Source organism: Folsomia candida, unplaced genomic scaffold (genome assembly GCF_002217175.1).
Source record: "Folsomia candida strain VU population unplaced genomic scaffold, ASM221717v1 Fcan01_Sc007, whole genome shotgun sequence".
Classification (NCBI taxonomy): domain Eukaryota; kingdom Metazoa; phylum Arthropoda; class Collembola; order Entomobryomorpha; family Isotomidae; genus Folsomia; species Folsomia candida.
Genome location: NW_019091199.1, coordinates 2,387,032 through 2,407,045, shown reverse-complemented (window position 1 = coordinate 2,407,045; position 20,014 = coordinate 2,387,032). Strand labels below are relative to the sequence as shown.

Here is a 20,014-nt window from a genome sequence, read left to right as displayed (position 1 = left end):
CAATCGAGGTAGCTCTTATAAAACAAAAAGGCAACACACGGCTAATGTGGGATGACACAGAAACAACGGCCACACGGTGCATGCATGCATTCATGTTTACTATTACACACATTTGAATTTGGCATTTGAAGGTTTCATGATTTCCAACCCATTATCAATTAGTACATTGAAATATTTGTTATAAATACAAGTGCGCGTAGGCTTAGAAGACAGCCGAACCTACACGAATTTGTATGTATTTTAAAACGTAGAAAAGGACAAGGAATACAGTAAAGAAGAAGTTTGAAGTTACGGAAGGATGTGGCTTCTGATGTTGAATTGAATAAAGTAATAATCATAATGGGGAATGTTATGAAACATAATTTAAAATTATGACGGACAATGGCAGTGAAACTTGTAGTATTGCTTGTCACTTCATCAAAACACAATTAATAATCAATTATCAGGAGATTGAAAACTAGGTCAATTTATTAAATACTTATGCATTCACAATGAGTGATTCATTATAGTTTATTTTGATAATTTCCATTTCATTTGCGTATTTTTAGAATTTAAAATGATATGTAAATTAATTAATTGTGCATATGTAAATGTGTAATACTGCTCATATACATACTTACTAGTTATTAGGAACCGAAGATTTTATTCTACGACTAGACTACCTCATCCTCAACCACAGTGCGAAATTAGCCTCTGAGTTCGTACACATTTATTATTATGCGTTATGTGGATCGAACCCACAATTTCTAGTTTGTGATTTTGTATACACTAGGTAAAAAAATATGGCAAAATAAGAACCACATTGCAAAATTAACGTCTCTCCAAGAGAACTCTTCACCTAATCATAAGCCTGACATTGAATTTGAATGCAAACTCCAGGCTGGGTCACACACTCTCCCATCGCCAAAACCTAGCCCTCAAGGGACAGACTAGCTGTCTCTGATTGTACAAAAAAACTTTATGACCAACTTTCCATCTGAATTTTCATTCCTTCCACCATTTCTGCACACACACAAACAAAGAGAAGATGAGCCCTTTAAGCAATAAGAAGAACCAGGCAAACAAAGCTCAAGGAGCCGGCGTCCATCATTTTATGGCTTTTTCATTGCAAAGAAGGAACCCTTCAATTTCACGGAATTCAGTCTGTCTGAGCCGAGCCATGGTTCTCATCCGTCATTTATAGCTTTGTTTTGGTGCTTAACAAATAATAATTGGCAAAACAAAATGATTCAAGCACCGATACCAATGGATTGTACGTCACCTTAACAAGTGAAAAATGTCTACTTCATAAACATAGTAAATTGCTAGTACTGCTATGTCATGAATAATTGGGTAACTGCTCAGACCATAAGTACTTCCGATTTTGATAAGACTGCCAATTTCTCGTGAGAAGAGCGGAAGGAAGTGGTAGTTGTTTTTTAATTAAGCTGCCCAATAAACAACAAAACTGTTATGAAACGTAGTGTTACACTTGATAGTAAATAAATGCAAATCCATCATTGCAACGAGGAGGATGACTAAGTGCACCTGCTTCTTAATCTCCAGCATTACTATTGCATTCCTAATTAAACAATCACTCGACCCTCTCAGCACGACCGGCACCATGCATCGTGCGGGTCGCACATATTTAGTTTTATAACTTTAAGTAATTTTAGAGGACCTGGAAAATGTGGGAGCATGGACGAAAACTGTTAATGCCTCAATTTGGATTTGTAATTTGAATGTAATTTACTTTCAAACGCAATGAGGGTGCACGCAACGGAATATTTTGAACAATTTAAAAATCTCTTAATTGGTTACATATTCTTCCTCCTATTTTTAGACCCAGTTCTTCCTTCTCCACCAAAACTGGTTCATTAATGCAAAGAATAAAAAGTGGTCAGTCAGTCAGTCAATCAAATTAATACATAATCCAGCTGGATAACCGACGACCAACTGCTTCCTCGTATCATATTCATACAAAATATATTTATACGCAGATACATTTGTACGTATATCCGGCACACACTCATCGTCCTCTTCTTGGTAGGAACCTTGATCATACAAAACCATGCTCTTGACCAGCACTTCTTGCAGTTGTCTCAACTCTGATAGTTTTTTTTTACTTTCCCCCATTACGCATTCAGAAGGCATAATCTTCACACAGGCTTTTAGCACGAGACAATACAATCAGAAGGATCGCTGTGCACTTTTATATGAGGGTCGGTCTATATCAACATGGTGCTAGTCTTCTCAAATAAAATTGTGGATTAGGCAGGACAAAAAATTCTATAAAAAAGTTGACCCTGCCTGTTGCTGCTGGTCAGCGAGCGCAACGTCACCGTCGTCCAACCGACGGCCCCGAATTTATAAAAAGCCATGCAGCCACCAACTGCTCTAAATAGATCAAAGAAGTATCTTTTTCAGTCACTTTTTCAACGACTACTCTTGGCTACAAGAATGTGGAATAGGTTGCCCGGAATTATGTGTTGGACTTTCCAACTGTGAGACGAGAAGAGATGAAAAACACGCACCAATTAAAAATTTTATTAGACAGAGCTTTTATCGAGTCTCAAATTTCCACTCGCCCTGCAGGGGACATCAACTATCTATTTTTACCAAGTTTTGTGGACTTCTCTCTCTCTCTAACAATTAGCATTTTCCAAGTCCGGTCAGTTCGTCCGTGGTTCGTTAAACTTTTGGGTTTCAATACTCGCTTGATTTTATCAGCATGAAAAACACAGTTGAGTGAAATCATCTCACTGCTTCTGTTTTCACGATTTTTTAAGAAAAAGTGATACCACTATTATTATTAGTAATATTATGCACCACATTATGTACGATGCACATAATTATTACAGAGTGAACTAAATATTTTGTACTGTCCCAAGGCAGTGCAGTGGTCAAGCTTTATGTCCAATTTGACGCTAAATTTATCTCAAGTCTTCACTTTTCATTTTATTTATATTTGCCTACAGCACGTTTTCTGAAAACTGGAACGAAAACTATCAATCTCAACCCGTAATTTAAAACTGCACCATTTATAACGGCTCAAAGTCGTGTTCCATCGCTCTTTATAATTGAGTCATTTAATCTTTGAATCTCTCACTGAGTTCCTAAATTTGAAAAATAATGCGTTCCACACACGTCTATTATGTCTTCCAGATACGAGATCTTGCTTGAATCAGTAGCGATTTGTATGTAAATTAACCACATAATCTACCAGTTGACTCTACCGTTTTATCCCAAGGCTTATTTCGTCGAAAGTGAATGTACAAACCAATTTCGAAATTAGAACGTTCAATCACTTTTTATGAGTATTGCTTCTGCTCATTGACTTTTCCAATCAAATTTCTATTCCGGCACATGAATGCATGATATCTGCACAAGTTGAGACTCAATGTTGAGACTTTAATTTGTTCATGGTTGTGTTTGGTGGCTGAGAGATGACATTTTAGAATTACCGTACGCATTTTCCGATATTTTGAGTACAAGTTGAAACACAATGACCAACATGATTTAGATGTACACCAAGTTTAATTAATGCAAATTCATTTTGATTCAATTCGCTGTTTATAAAGTGAGTCAACCAAGTGTGACATGAGTCAGCTCAAGTTTTTATAATTGTACAGCAATCATGCATCCCCGAAGCCTATGCACCCACGTAACAAGTGACAATTATAACAGTCCTATTATCGTATAGAAAATATTTTATGTATTTTGAGCACAACGCAGCAGCAGTAGTAACCCATCCAGTAAGCTTACATCCGTTCTACAGGTTATAATGCAAAGTCAAAATTCTATCGAAAACACAAAATCAACGAGAAGTGGGACAAAGCGAGTCAAATCCTGGGTTTGTTAAGGCAGAAAAAAATTCGTCGCACGAGAACATGAATGTGCACGAGATTGACAGGATGAGGTTGTCATTACAGATATTTTGTGCCAGGTCAAACGGTTATTCATAAATACGTACACACATAAATATTTTGACTACACTGCCAATTATTTGTTAGACGAATACACATAAATAAATTAAACAAAGATGCACACACACAAATGGCGGATAAACCGAGGAAGCAATAATCGGGATGCCCCTTGGCGTACATACACATGCGACAATCGTGGCTGCAAATGGAAGCATATTGTGGGGTGAGCTGCTTACCGTTCTTTGTCCCCCTTGGGAGAGGTGTCTCCGGTCTGAGGCTGGTCAGGGGACAGGCTGGACGTGGACTCTGAAGTTCCGATGGACTCGCCGTCCGAGGAACAACGTGACACCACCTTCCGCCTCTTCAACTTGAGGTCCTGGAACAGGCTCATTCCATTGTGAAGCACTCCTGCAAACCACAAAAAATGGGAACACGTTAGTTTAGCATAAAACTGTGAGACGATAAAAAATAGTATTTGCATTTTTATTTGAAAGAGTTTCCGGATCAACTGGATATAAATTCTTGCATCGTAATCCCGATATAATTAATTCCTACCCGTCTTAAGAGTTGTCTATGTTTTCATTATCTGCGTTGTGATTAAAAGTCATTGCTGATCCACACAACTCGAAATGATTTGGTGGTGAGGAAACGGTAATTATAAATTCAAATAAGCTCACTTCATTACGAAGCCATCAGTATTTGTTTCACATTTGCATCCATAAAGAGGTTTGAAACTGAAAGGATATATGAAGCGGAAATCCAAGAACGGTCTGGATTCTCTGGTGACCTACTTAAAGTTCTCTCATTGGATGGAATATAAGAACCCGTTAACAACACCATTCCGTAAATAACAGACTGACGACGAGTCAAGTTGTCTATCTCTCTCGCTCTGCCTTCGAGGCTGCTCATGGAACATAACCTTTAGAGCGATTAGATCGCTTGATGGAATAGTTGTAAAATATTGTAAAAGCATGATGCTTAATAATAGAGACATCACTCAACGGGGAGCTACTCAACGGACCATGGGAACTAATACTGACCACCACTAATAATATTTGCCTCTACCACGACTGCCCAATCAATGCCTCGCATAATAACAGTCACCGTTTTGTTCACGATCCATCTCACAATGGAAATGTGGAAGTGGGTGCCGCAATATAAATCAGAGTCCAGTTAGTTCCAGTCTCATCATCAAGTAGTCCAACCATAACGGTAGATCTATTTATTATGGCAACATGTTCCCGATCAAGCGATACTCCAGCCATGCACAGTGCTTAACAGAAGAATGATGATCATGACATTTAGTAGGACGATGAGCCATTTTAAAAATTGACACACATTAAATCGAGACAATTAAGAAAAGATGCTTAAAAATGCATTCACTGGTTACTCATGAGTTACTCAAGTTGAGTGATTTCCAACTATTTGGGATCAAACCGTACACGGTATATTTAACACGAAATGCATCTTATTCTATTAAAACATGAGCCATGTAACATGTTGACGCGATCGAGTGTGATTAGAAGAACAGAAATAGAGAAACGTAGATATAACGGGATGATGACAAAAGTGGTATAAAAAAACGAGAAACAGAGACAGGTGCTGTTTGGCTCGAGTTTGATGCATAGTGTAAAAGAGTGCATGGACCCTGTTGTGCAGACTTGTGCTCCTTTTTTGATGATCATTATGAAGAGCGTTTTTACTGACTGGGCGAGTATACCAGTTCCTCCATGCAAGGAAACAAAGTGGTCGTGGAGAGAGAGATAAATATGCAGGAGAGACGAACGGGGTAACCGTAGTTCAATGTTTGTGTAATAAAAGTGGTGGTTCCATTATGCATTGCCACCAAGCTGTATACTTTCCTCAGTCCAGCCAGACTTGGGCTCGGATTAACCTACATAATTTTTTATACGATCGAATCGAGGAAGTAAACACTCACGCAACTCGAGTACTGCTCGCGTAGTAGGATTGCTCTCTCTGCTCGCATCTAATGTCAAGAACCTTAAACCAGGACTTTTTTGCACTCGAAATAATTCACTTCCTACTTCATTCGGTCCAGCCTCGTCTTTTCATGTGCATATTGTAACGTATGTATATGATATTGTGATATATGCTGTGCATCACATAAACAAGCGATGAATGCGAAACTCCGTATGCCATTGATTGACTCTCAAGTTTAATCAACACTTTATTTTGTTTATATGTCGCAAATTAAATGCGAGTCGTCGTGCTCGGAGTGCTGACATTCAGCTCATTGCAGCTAATGACATGTATGAAAATAATAATTCTTAGAACTTGTACTCAATACGAGCAGCAGCGCCGGTCAGCCCCCGACTTGGACTGCATTTCGGTCTCACTTCCATTCTTTTTCCATGCAAAAGTGCGACGCATTTCGATCGATTAAGACCGAATAATATTATTATACATACATAGAATCGCATCCTATGAGTCAGGGGCTGGGTTTTTAACCCTGCGAATTATACGAAAGTAATGAAAACAACAGAGTCGAGAAAGTAATAAAGTTGGATGAGAACAGTGTTTCAAATGCTGAGCGAGCAAAGAAACTATGTACTTGATGAGATTCTTCTTCTTTTCTGACTCTTACTTAAGAGATTCTTTGACCTCTCTGGTCTGCCAATTTTACGCCGATCTGTCACTATACAAAAATAAAACCTTGTTTTAAATGTCACTGGCTCCTGCACGGGTAAAGACTCGCCATCCTCACAACCAAATGCACTCTTGACAAATTCAATGTTGAAACGTAATTTCATTTCAATACAAGAAATTTTGAGAGACCATAAAAGTTTAGGCAAGACTCTTAAACTGGGTTCGTTCGTTCGTTCGTAGTGTTTACAATTTCAGCAATACTTTTGCTTCTGCTGCTACTACGACCACCTCGTAAATTGACATTCATTCAACAGATTGTACATGTTTTTAGAGGAGTTTGGAAAAAATTGTCATCAAATCAATAAGTTGATCAATCAATTTCATCCATCGAGTCAATTCTAAGGTCAGTCCCTTAATCATTTCAAGCAATGACCCTAATCAATGACAAACTAATAAGACCAAGATTAACATTGAAAACACTCTTAAGTGTTTGGAATGTTATCAATTTCAATGTCACTTTTATGGAAGAACTTGCAAATTGTAATGTCATCAATAACCTTAAGACGAGGCAATTTTGGTAACCGAGTCAATCACTCGATTGCATTTTGCGCATAAAATCAAAAGTATGGACATGTGCATATATAATTTGCAGTCGCTGTTACACTCGTACATACATAATTACAGAGTTCCTGCATTCCATAAAATTTACATAAAAAGGTACATAAAAAGCACTTCTTAAGCAACCTATTGCTATTTTGTGTCTTTGTTCTCTCTGACAAATTAAATTGAACTCACCTCCGTTTTCATTCCTTTCGAGCAACATTGGTAATTTTTTATTCGTGTTGCATGGAAGTGTGAGGGTCAGCGTGGCCCCTTTCTCCATGCTCTCTCGTCAATTGAGGAATCCTGGAATAGGATCCACTCTCAATAAACTGCGACTTGTTTGATCCCTCCGTCAAGTCACAAACTAACGTTTAGTGATGAGCAAAAATCCGAAACGACAAAGGGTTCGCATCTTGTGTAAAACAAAATCCGATTTCAGGAGGGAAAGTGAGACAGGCGAAGGCACTGAATGGATGGAATGGACAGCTCAACTCACTTTTCGACACACAACTGAATCCGAGAGAGCGTTGGTCAATAATTCTTCTCCTCTTTGCTAATCCACCAAAAAAAATCTACACACCTCAAACTGATTCTGGGTTACGGAACAATAACACTCGAAAAGTGTCAACATTAGCGACAACAAGGAAAGCAATGAGGGTGTGGGAGTCGCTACGAGTATCACAAATATCAACTATTTGTATTGAAGATTGATGAGACCGAGTTTATTATCCATGTGCCAATAGTTTCGCTTCCGTGTGATTATATGCCACAAATTTTGATGAAACTCGGTTCTTCAATATTTAGCAAAATATTTACTTCCTCTGATTATTCCAACTCTAAGAACTTTATCACTTTTATTTGCAAGTCACACACTCACGCCTTCCAACGAATAATATTCCCAGTGAAAACGAAATGACACACAATTTGAACAAGAGAGATGATGATGAGTCGTAGGAGGAGAGGATATTTTATCCGTGTCTCAACTTATTTGCGAATGGCAAGGCAATATCTCACTTGGCCACCACGCTCACGAGTATATACTACTCAGCGATGGATGAAAGTGTCACAACCCGGAAGGAACCATACTCCTTCAACACAATGGTTTACTAATAATACTCTTTTTTTTCTATAAAAAAAGTCCAATTTCCGAAGAATGAAAAAAATACTAGAATATCACGGATTGTCTCAAAGTGTTCCAGTCTTATTTTGGTATGGACTTGGGAGAAAGTTCCCGGAAGTGAGTCGTCCCTTGTAATTAATTGAGGAAGAGCTCTTCAGCTTTAAACTTGCTATTTGAAATCGTGTAATTCGCCTTGACTTGGCAACGATGACGACGACGCAACACTGACACATCCGCGCTCTTCGAATGTCAGAAAGGTAATGCCACTGCCGACCAAGTCAGAGGAGCGAATAGGCAGCAGCACACAGCACCACCAACAACATGCAATTCGAGTCCCAACCAACCGTTAGGTTAGGTTAGGCTCCGCACTGTTCATTCCCAATAACAGAGTAGATACTACTCTTACGTTGTTGAGCTGCTATTACGTGGTCGCAGATTTGCCATACTTTGCTCCTCTTTGGTTAGCTCATACGCAGCAGTAGAATTGCTCCTGCTCCTTCACGCTCATCATCTTATTGCCTGCTCGTCTTCTGCAATTTCAGTGCAATTCTTATGCGTCGTGTCACTTTTACTTTTGCCCATTAACACTTTGTCTTGTTCAGTCAGACCAAATAACATAATCGTAATGGCAAATCCCTCTTCTTTTAGAACCGTCGGAATTAGAAAGCTGTGATCTCAAGTATCTGCATGGGATGACGCTTTTGATGGAAGTATTCAACTAAAAATACCTCATAGAATGCATAAGCATCATCTCATAATCTTCGAGTAATGAGCGGAACTGTTGGATTACAATTTCAAGAGAATCGTCTCAATTCGCAGAAAAGGTTATTCAACAGTCTGATCGGATGAGAGAGAGACGCAATTCAGCGACCGGATTGTTTCTAATGCAATAGCAAGAAAAATAATAACAATGCAGATTTTGAATCAAAAGTGCGTTTGGTTCCTTCCTGCAATATGAAGTAGAGGAATGAATGAATGCAATTCTTCTGCAAATGTGATAAAACCTGTTTCACAGCTTTTGATTCCTAATCTGCTTTCCAAAAGTGGATGATGCAGTTGGACATTGCAGTGTTATATCATTCTAATGATTACTTAATATGTTTATTGTTCAATGATTACGCCTGCAAGTTGACTTTGAATCATTGAGTTTGGTTTGAAAATAAGACTGATTTATTAATGGATTTCGTAGATACTTGTTGAACTATGAAATTTATGAATGGAACGGATGTGGACATAATTGTTTATTGAAATATGTATGTAAACACCATACAACAACTACCGGGTGTGAAAAGATAAGGTGAACAATATGCAAATGTGTGTATACATAGGTGGATAATGATTCTGATGAGCAAGTTGAGTATGCTTATCAATTAAATTTGCACGTTTTCATCTAGTTCCATATTCTCTCATTGCCCCCAATTTAATAACATGCATTAATTTAGTGCCGAATAATAACAAAGAGAGTGAAGGTTGTTGGGTTGAAAATAATACGTTCCTTGAGCTTTCCAGGTTCGAGACAATTCCCTCAAACTCTCACATGATTGTCACTATGATGAAATGCAAATGAGGTCCTTGTGTGTCTCACCTGCTCCCTGACACAGAGACCTACTCGTGGTTAACACCCAATTTATTTATAAGTGGGGTACCCTTAAGCAGGAAAAGAACAACTGACCCACCGACGTCTTGTCGTGTGTCAGTCCTTCAACAAACGAGGAATCAACAATGATGAGAGTGGAGAATTTCTGTTATCGGGATCAATATCACCCACAATTTCCATTATCATACCCTTTGGACCGGTATACGCATTTCATTTTCAATGTTGAATATTCAAGGGCCAGCGACAATTTTAATAAGGTGGGTCCACTCACTGCTGCCATGCTCTCCATTCTCCCTCTACACTTGACCATACAAATATGCAAGAATGGCAGTGGAACTACAATACAAACATGGAAGAAAGCATCCCAGCATGCTCCGTGCATGTTGTTCTTCTGGGTATTAGAATAATTTGGAGGCTGTCAGATGGTGATGGTATGGGCCAGACGGACTTTCGAAGAGACTTGAGCCTTGGATGAAGGTCTATCTATCACCTGGCTCTCTCAATTACAACTGACCTACTAATCGAGACCAAGTCCGGTTCCAAAAATATTGTTGGAAGGCTGCTAACTGTATGCTACCTATCTGTATCTAGGTACATATGCATATGTATGGCCATCACTATTAACTGGACACGAATGAAGTGAGGGAGACTTGACTTGGCCAAGGTCCATCGTCGAACATGTATGCACTTACAACACTCGAATAATGGTCCAAATTTTATTGGATGTCGGAACAAGTATCCATGTGGCTCGCTGCGAGTGAGTAGTAAGCAGTTTGGTCTTTAAAAGTTGGGAACACTTCTGTATCTGGTGCTCCTGGTCTCGATGGGTACCTCGAATCTAGGGCAAGTCCTACCTACCTACTTACTCCTTACTATCTTGGTATGTAGGAAGGATGGACAACGACGAGTGATGGAGAATCTCATCTCATCAGCATTCAACGGAGAAAACAAGGCAAAGGTTGACCGACACAAGATGATTATTAATAACCATGGACCTCGTCTGCCACTCGTATCAATTCTGTGTTTTCATCTGTTCCTGGAGAGATTGAAATCAGACTGAATTAAATTGGGGAAATGCTGCTCAAAATATACATGCATGTTAATGAGATATGCATTTCTACATTTCTGTTTTTTTCATTCACAGGATATTCCTGGCTTGAGGCTACACTTTCCGAGTCTAAATAAGTCCTTATTTACCCGGCCACCATCAAATATGCTTTTGAATGATGAACGGTCAAACTGATAAATTTCTTCGATACAAACATAATGGCAGGAGCAGAAGTAGTCTAAATTACAATGCAATTCATACCGGGAGATAAGTAATTTTAATTTGAGAGCATACTGGACTACTTGGTCCTGTGAACACACATTTCTTCTCCTCGTGGTTGATCCCTATTTATTTGTTTCCACTTTTGACTCTTGTGGTCGTTGAAGAAAAAAGGAATTAATTAACAACTTTTTTTTGCCACTTACTTACTTTTGGTGGCAGTATTATTTATTTGACTGGGTTGCTCACAGTCATTACCTACGTATACGTAATTAAGCCCAACATAAGTAATCGTGTTCAGCATAATTTGTCTCACGCCATAGCGTTTCCTTTCATACCGTGTTTGAGAATTATATAATGCTATAAAGGACATGATGCAACTTTAGGCACAATTCTGCATTCAAAGTGTACCAATGTGCGAGCATAACAAAAAAGAGTTAAGCAGGAAAGTTTGTAAACAGAGCTGGTAATACTTAACAGCGTCCAACAATAGACATGAGCGAATCCATCTCACGACACTGAGGAGCTATTTCACACTGGATGAGGAAGGAACGAGTGCGATAAGAGCACAATTTCTGTTAAATTACAGCAGCATGACTCTTGTCGTGTGGCATTATCAAAGGAATAAAAAATTAAATGCACTTTATAATCTCAGAGCAGCACAGGATAACGATCATTATTCATCTCAAAAAGAAAGTCAAGTTTGTATTCTCTTTAACGAGTTTAACGTACTTTTGTGCTTGGACTTCGACTTCCGCCTCCATAAACTCACCACAACGTTCCCCACTCGCTTATCGAGACCGACCTCACATTTACCTAGCTAAATATGTACGTTTGGGCCATCCATCGTATCTCAAGTGTATCACAAACTTTCTAATCCTTCCAAACCTCACTCGCTGTACAAAAGGGATGGACGTGGTTGTGTGCATTACGTATATTATTATCATTATTATTATGATTATATTTGGTGCTATTATGATGTAGCCGAGTGACATAGTGCTTCATCTGGCGTGTCAGTCAGTTGTACGCCATTTTTAGCAGACATTCTCCCCGTCACAATTTTAGACTCGTGTGGATGCTCCTTGATTAGGTCGTGGGTGCGATGTCATTGTCCTCTCAGCCACAGCAGTGCATTTGGCGTATGTAAAGCAATTCGCAGGCAGATATTATAGCGCAAATGCACTTGATTAGAGAAGTGAAAGCGAAGGATCTTGAGTCCTGACAACTGCAGCCACCACCACCACCACCAATTTGGTTCCCTGTGCCATAGTGGGTACATACTACAGTTCTAGTAACGACGACTAGACTGTTATGCAAAGGATGCATTGTTTTTTTTGCACCAAATAACAATCCATCAGAGCATTCATTATCATTGACAGAAGGAAAAAGAAATCTCTTCCGTATAAACTTGGGTGAATGTCTTGTTATATCGCGTAATCATGTAAATTGAATTTTTTTAGGCATATGTAATTTAAATATTTGCAGTTCAAACGAGTTCTAATTCCATTAAGGAATCTCTAATTCCATTCCTAAGTTATTTGCAGTAATAACAAGTCTCACTGTTAAGTATGTACTGTATGCGTTATTAGAACACATTTGGTACGTACGTATTAATTTGAGGTGGCCATTATCAAGGTGTTACATTAAGCCATTTTTTTTACTACATGCCAAATTATGTTAGTGACAAATGAGCAAGAAGGAAATGATTTTAAATGTTTCCTTAATCTGAAGTTCCTTCGCTTACAACAACAACTTTCAATTTCAATCATAAAGTGAGCTTACGATAGAAAAATGTCATAATAAATACTTAATAAATGTTTGGCATGGTTTGCTCTGTCCTGAGAAGAAGACAATTTTTACCGTATTTGAAGACCGATCGTCCTGCTAAACTCATTTTAAATCTATTACAACGACCATCGAACGAGTCTCAACTTCCGTCTTAGCAATTACCACAACCAACAACGGATTCATGTAATAAGGAGCGTCATCTTTCCTTGTAAAAAAGCCCATTGTGCTGGTGAAGGGTGATGAATAGCACTTTAATTTCAAAACTGTAATTTCACTTTCATTTTCTGAATTGGATTTAAATCGAGTATTGAGTCTTTGTTGGTAATTAGCGTGACCATTATTAACTGAAACACGACAAGAAGAAACTGGCATCACTGCCACCATCATCATCCTTCTTCCTCCTCCGATTCGCTTCCCTCCCAACCAGACCAACATCTATTAATCTCTTGAATACCATAATAATCTGGCATGTGAGATAAAAACATAAAGTAAACGGAATAAAGAACTTCAACAACTCGAGTAATTGCAAAAATCTCTTCCTGGTTCGTTATACTGACTGCGGCGGCAGCCCAGCCCCTTGTACGTACGTAGCTCAGAGAGGTATCTGACAATGGAGAGATTTCCCTTTCTTCCAACAATTACGACTGACTGACTTACTGAGTCACCACCACCACCACCATCGTCAGAATAAGTCAGTCAGTCAGTAAGTCACTCATCCGTTGAGTTCATTGCCTTATTCCCACAACAATGCGAGTTATGTAAGCCATTAGTGCACTCCTACTACGACGACTCCTACTGCCCCATTGTTACAACAATCACCGATCATCAAGGAACTATCTCTGCTGCTGCAACTGAGTCTCAAACTTTCATTTCTGCCACCACGACCACCATGGGATTTCCCTTTCATCAGTCCAGCCCTGTAGCTCGCTCGCTCGTTATTATTAGCTTTTTATTCGATTTCAAATGTGTGCAGTCACATCACATCGTTTGCATGTGACTGGGAGACAATGATGCATCAAGCACTGATTGATGGAGGATGTATGATTGCTTTAATTTGGTCTTGGAATTACAATCTCTCCATTGTTGTTGGCAAGAAAGGTGACTGACTCATAATGAACCTGTGGATTCAATAATAATATTAGCACATCACCACGACATGCAGAGTGCGTGGAGTAATAAATTGCCTTATGAATATTCTAAATCGCACACTTTTTTCCCCCTCTGCATGTGCACTCGATTGGTGACTCGTTGTTCTAAAAGTTCACATCCGTGCGAGTCGTATTGACAATATGTTTACGACACGGCTTCTTAATAGGCAATGGCAAGGGTCAATTCCATTATTACTCATTTGAAACCAATTGCGTAACATGTTCGCAGTTCATTTCCCTCAATTTAACGCTTCCAGTGTAATTCCTTCAGGTTTTGGGAATCTGAATCTATAAAACTTCATCATAAAATACTCATGTACATAAAATATTTTAAATAGTTTCATACTTTGACAGATTGGAAATATTTAGATTTTGAAGATTAAAGCAACGTGTAGCAATGATGCATGAGTTAAAGATCAAAGCTTATTGGGAATGGGTTCTTAAAACCTTTCAAAGTTGCTTCTAGAGTCAACTGGTGATCTGACGAAGGGTAAATTAGAATGGTGTTGAGAATTACCTATACCTTTAGCAACGGTTACGAAGTAAATATCTCCTTGGATTGGAATCGTGTAACACTACAGTGATATTATGTACAAGATAAGTGTGCACAGAAATAGGTCCTCCTCGTCTGCAGGGTCTTCGACCTTTTCGTGAAGTCACGAATCGATACAAATTTCATCCCAGAAGAGCAAAGGGATCGATCCGATGAGAACAGATGCGGAAATCATGCTTTGACATTTGCAAGCTCTACTAACTAACCAAAAAATAAATACATTCTTATGCACATACTGCGACGCTATGCAGTAGTATCATCATTCTCCTTCGTGTATAATTTATATAGCTATTATAGAATGGTGCGCGTGTTTGGCATCCTGCAAATTCCTTGGTTTATGACATTTTTTTATTTGAAGGGAGCCACAACATCAGATTGGTGCGAAATGACTGCTTGTCCACAATCAATTCGTCTCGCACAGGATATTATGATGATGTGAAGACATTTACTAAACCATTACGCTGAGATTTCTCTTTCTTTCTAAAGTGACATAAAGGTGGTTGTAAATCATAGGAAATTAAAAGCATCAACACAGTCCTGCTGTTCACAAAAAAATCATGTAAGGTTTTCATGTAGGAAACTCATCCGGTAACATTGGTGCGTCTCTTTTCAACCTGTTGTACACATGTTAGATAATCTGTATCCTTTATTAAATAAGAATGCACTTTTGGTGATGTAAAACTGCAACCACACATCTCTTCGATGAGGTCTGTCTCATTAAGTAACAAGCAAGAAAACAGTTTGACCATTACTCACACACCAATCCAACAAAATAAGTGCAAAACCTGTTCATACGACCTCCAATGAAATCAAATCCTTCAACTTACAAACGTAACACGCTAAATATATTTAGTACCAAAAAAAGGATAACTGATAACTATTGTCTTATCAGAATCCTCTACGTATATATGGATTGATTCTTGTCAAATTTTCGTTTTCTACCATGTAAAAAGCGGAGAATGCATTGGCCAAAAAACAATAAATGACAATTTTCTCTCAGCATAAAAACATCCAAATTAGAAATGCTAAGACATAATGCGACACAAATGGCAAAACCGCACTCTGGATTGAAATATGTAACTTTCTATCTTTCCTAAAGCATGCAATTAATACTCGGTTGGATTGCCCAGACCTTAAAAAATTGAAAGTTCTTTGTGATTTCGAAAGACCGGACATCCTATGAATGGCATCTCAATTAACCATGCTATTTTCACACACAGTGCGATACATAATCCCCTGAGAACATTAATTCATACATACATTAACGCAAGTAAAATGCTATTACGTGTAAAATTGAAAGACATTAATAATGGATTTTACATATTTATAATGAATGGCATGCACCTCTCTGCACAGGCCAACGACCCGAGTCATTCCCAACCTACACAATAGACACGCAAATCATCAGGAACTGACACTACTTACCCACAGACACACATCCCTTAATTTACACGATAAAAAAACCAAAGTACAAAAACAAATTTGCTGCTATACTCTCATTTACAATTGCAATTACAACTATGCATTCAGCATGTGTCGAGTGTTGACCAGAACAACACGGTGACCAAGTGCGGACATTCACATGTCTTAATAAGCAGCAATCACTTCCACTTTTCTAAATACGTTGGCCAAAGAACTTTATGATAATAATGGATGCAGTGATTGTTAGGGAACACCACTTCCTGCTCCACCAACACCAACCCAAGAGATAACTCGTACGTACTACAATTGGAGATTGGAGGGTTCGTTGGCCTATCTGACATTTGACATTGCGTATGCAATAAACTTTAGTGGAATTCATTACAAAGGAATACACACCAGATTTACAACAATGGGTGATTGCAACAGGCGTACCTTCCTGCTTCCATTTACACAAAATTGTGCTTTTATAAGATCTTTGCAAAGTTAAAGAGCAAAGGTGACTGACTTTGTTGCAGTTCAACGTACATACGTAAAGTTCTTATGTATGCACATATCTTATTGAAATATTCACATGTTAAGGAACTACCTTGTGAAATGAGCAAATGTTTAAGGAAGTCGTATGTGTGTGTATGCAGGCATGCTTATGCATAAGTGCACGTCATCTCAACGCAGGAGCACAAGACAATTGATTGAGCATTTTGATTTGGAAAAAAATGGGAATAAATGTGTTAATTTGAGACTGATAAGGTAAATGCGTCGAGAGGGGCAATGAACTCGAGATGCTCTTAAGATGGGATGGATACTTGTGTGTTTTGTACACATGCACATAAATATGTACACATGTCTTCCGCCCACCTCGTACATAAGTACAGGATGGCTATTGTTATCAGCGATGGTGCGAAAGCAAATCAAGTGTCTAGCGGCACGTCGAATATGGTAATTTTGAACTTGAGCTCAGATACTCTCCGTCAATGATGCAACCATCGTCAGAGAGAAAGGTAGCTAACCGATCGGGTTTGAATTTCCATCACCAATTCAGGTACCGCACCGGTGTGTGTGCGGCTTGATATCGGATCTTGGAATCAGTAAAAATTAGAAACGTCTCATGCCAAAAAGTCAAAAGCTCAAAAGGTCCAAGTTACTAGAACCGACTTCAACCGTCATCGTATCAATAATTTAAAAATCAGTAAAGTCATCGTCGTAGCATATGATCAACAGTAGTAAATCTGACGGGTACGTGCGAAAAGCCTCCATCCCATAAAACTGCAAATTTGTCCAAGATCCGATCGGAGCTTAATTTACAATGGAGATTTATCTCAATAATAAAGTAACGTGCACGCAAGTGCATACTCCTAAAAATAATGGCGTTAATACGTATAGCGTACACACCCAGGAGGAATGATACGTATTTAGAAGAGACAATCGAGACTACCATGTCTTCAAAGTAATGCATAAGCACAACCAAGAGATAAGTAAACAAAGCACATAAGCATAGCCGTGGAAGCGAAGAGTTCAATAAACGTCCTTCTTTCATCTCAGCAGCCACCAAGATATCAAGCAGATTGAGAATTTTTTATTAATATTTATAACTTCTTTATATAAAATGGAATGGGTTCCCTGGTCATTGACTCCAAACTTGTAATAACAACACTTTTTTCTTGGGACAAAACACTCCTCCTTGGTGGCAAAGAATTATTCTAAACTTTGGCATATATTATTCTAAATCTTTTTTTTACATTATTGCAATTTGACTGAGAAAAGGAACAGTTATCATCATGTGCTTTTTGATGTTTTACATCCAACTCTCACATTTCCTGTTGTATGGCTGCGCATTACTTATCTCTTGTCCCAACTAGACTAGTTTGTACATATGTAAGTACATATCTATGTATCTAAATATGTACAGATACAGCAGCTCTGCATCTCATTTGTTACGCATTTCTTGCCCTCCCTTTTCTTAGGATTTGGATTCAACATAAAAAATAGACAGATCGATTCCAATCATTTCACGACGCAAGAAATTATTCCACGTCAAAAAGTGGAGGTCGTAAATCTTAGAAAAATTTGCGGATATGCATGTGCTCGGCAGGTCGATAATTCCAGCAACTGTTTGGTTGTGCTGGGAGTAATGTCCTCTTACTCAAAACAATACGACCAATTCCAATAAAAATTGACAAATTAGCAAATTAGTCATAATAATATGATCGAGCAGTTTGCATATACGCTTATCACAGGCTGGTTGCAAGGTAGAGTTCACTGGTTGATGTTATTAGCATTTGTAAATTATTTGTACTAGACTTGGTCAATAAATAATTGATAATTTCAATGGTAAATGTATTTCTGCAATTGATACAATGACTGCGCTAATGATTCGTGTTTAATTTCAACATTTCCCCGAAGTCGTGAATGGCAAATAAAGTCGTGTGTTTGGCGAATTGGAGCAACGTTTGTCAGAGCCTCTGGTTTCACAAGTACCAATAAATGGATTAATTATTGCATTGGAACGGTACATTTTATTTTTAGGTATTTTATACGAAGAACGTGCTCCCAAACGCGTCAGTATGTTCCATTTCATTGTGATGATTCAACAACGTGGTGAAAAAGTGTGGAATTCAAAGTATCACGAACGGATTTTGTCAAATTTCATCGAGATTAATATGCTATGCTTTTTATATTTGCAAACAGCTTTTTGACGTGGGCCAGGTCAAACTTCCGCACTCCTTTTTGTCCGTTATAATATAACAAAACTGAAATATTATGGTACATCTGGGGTTTATTCGCATTTAGTAAATATGTACAAAACAAGCTAAAATATCTCATTATTTGTGTACAATTTTTAGGGGGCTCATCCTCTGCTATTTGATTATAATTGTTGTTTTTTCTTCATGAAGTAAACTTTGATATATTTCAGAGCTATACATGTGACATATATCACATGATTTGGCAATATATGCACATCTACCTGACCTGATTGCGGGTCCTTTATTAAAGACTACATATGTGTGTGTACCGGCTAAAACGTCCCGTCCACTCAAACCTTAATTCAAACAGCTTGTGGCAAAACTATGCATATGGTGCAGCTTTATCCAACAAAACTGGATTTAAAATATTTTACTCCTGTTGTCGACTCGTAGTGTACATATGTGTCCAGCCAGATAAAATTCATTCATTCCTACTTACTTACTTGTCAGATCTCCTCCAAATCAGTGCGACAGGGATCAGGCTAACGGTTCTTTTATCCATTAGTTCTACTTTTCTGGTTTTATGACTAACTCGATGCAAACAATTCCAAAATCACTAGCCCAGATTGCGTCCAAATCTGGCCTACGTTAACTTCTGTAAGTATACATACTTTGGGAGTTCCTCATTTTAAATCATAAAGGAAATTGTGTTGCAAATAACAGCAATTTCACGAACACCATTTGTTATCCAACAATCTCATTTGACGATATGTCACAGTCACTGTACTCGCCGTGGTTCTATGTTTAGCGTGTGGATAGAAAGCTACAGCTGAAACTTGGAATTGCTAATTTTAAAGTATGCCAATATAAAATTATAGAAAGTTTCCCCCTGCAATCATCTCCTCTCAGATAAATCCCAGTTGAATCTTGATGGCGACAAATTAGTTGATCATATTCTGATCATATTCTCTCCAAATTAAGTCCTCTCCTTCATCCTACTCTGAATTCATGCACGTTTTACTCAATTTTATAAGACACTGTTGAAACCAATTGGTACTGGCAGCCGTTAAAATGTGTATCAAAAATAATGCTTCCTCGTCTATGAGGGGCTCCAATTGTAATTCACGGTTAATCATGCTCGTGTTGTTTAATATGAGAAAATAATGAATATGCAGCAGGATGAGTGTCATTTTAACGCGGTTGGATTGTAGGCAAAAAAATGAAAGTCAAAACTAATGAAGCTCAAATGTGTAATATACATATGTGCATGCAGATTATGCATGTCGGTCCATGTTGGCGCAGTTTTTTCCATTTTCAGTTCTA

The 20,014-nt window shown here is 38.3% G+C and overlaps 1 protein-coding gene across 3 annotated transcripts in view; it reads right to left on the bottom strand.

The window, feature by feature from the left end:
* LOC110852804 (hormone receptor 4) overlaps positions 1–20,014 on the bottom strand; it is a 61,650-nt gene that overhangs the window by 8,130 nt on the left and 33,506 nt on the right. For 2 of the 3 annotated variants that reach the window (XM_022100930.2, XM_022100931.2), the window contains exon 5: positions 4,142–4,313. In XM_022100930.2, the coding sequence (XP_021956622.1) occupies positions 4,142–4,313 (172 nt within the window). Of the gene's footprint in view, positions 1–4,141; positions 4,314–7,307; positions 8,507–20,014 lie in introns of those variants that run through there. The other variant, XM_022100929.2, reaches the window with a different exon arrangement.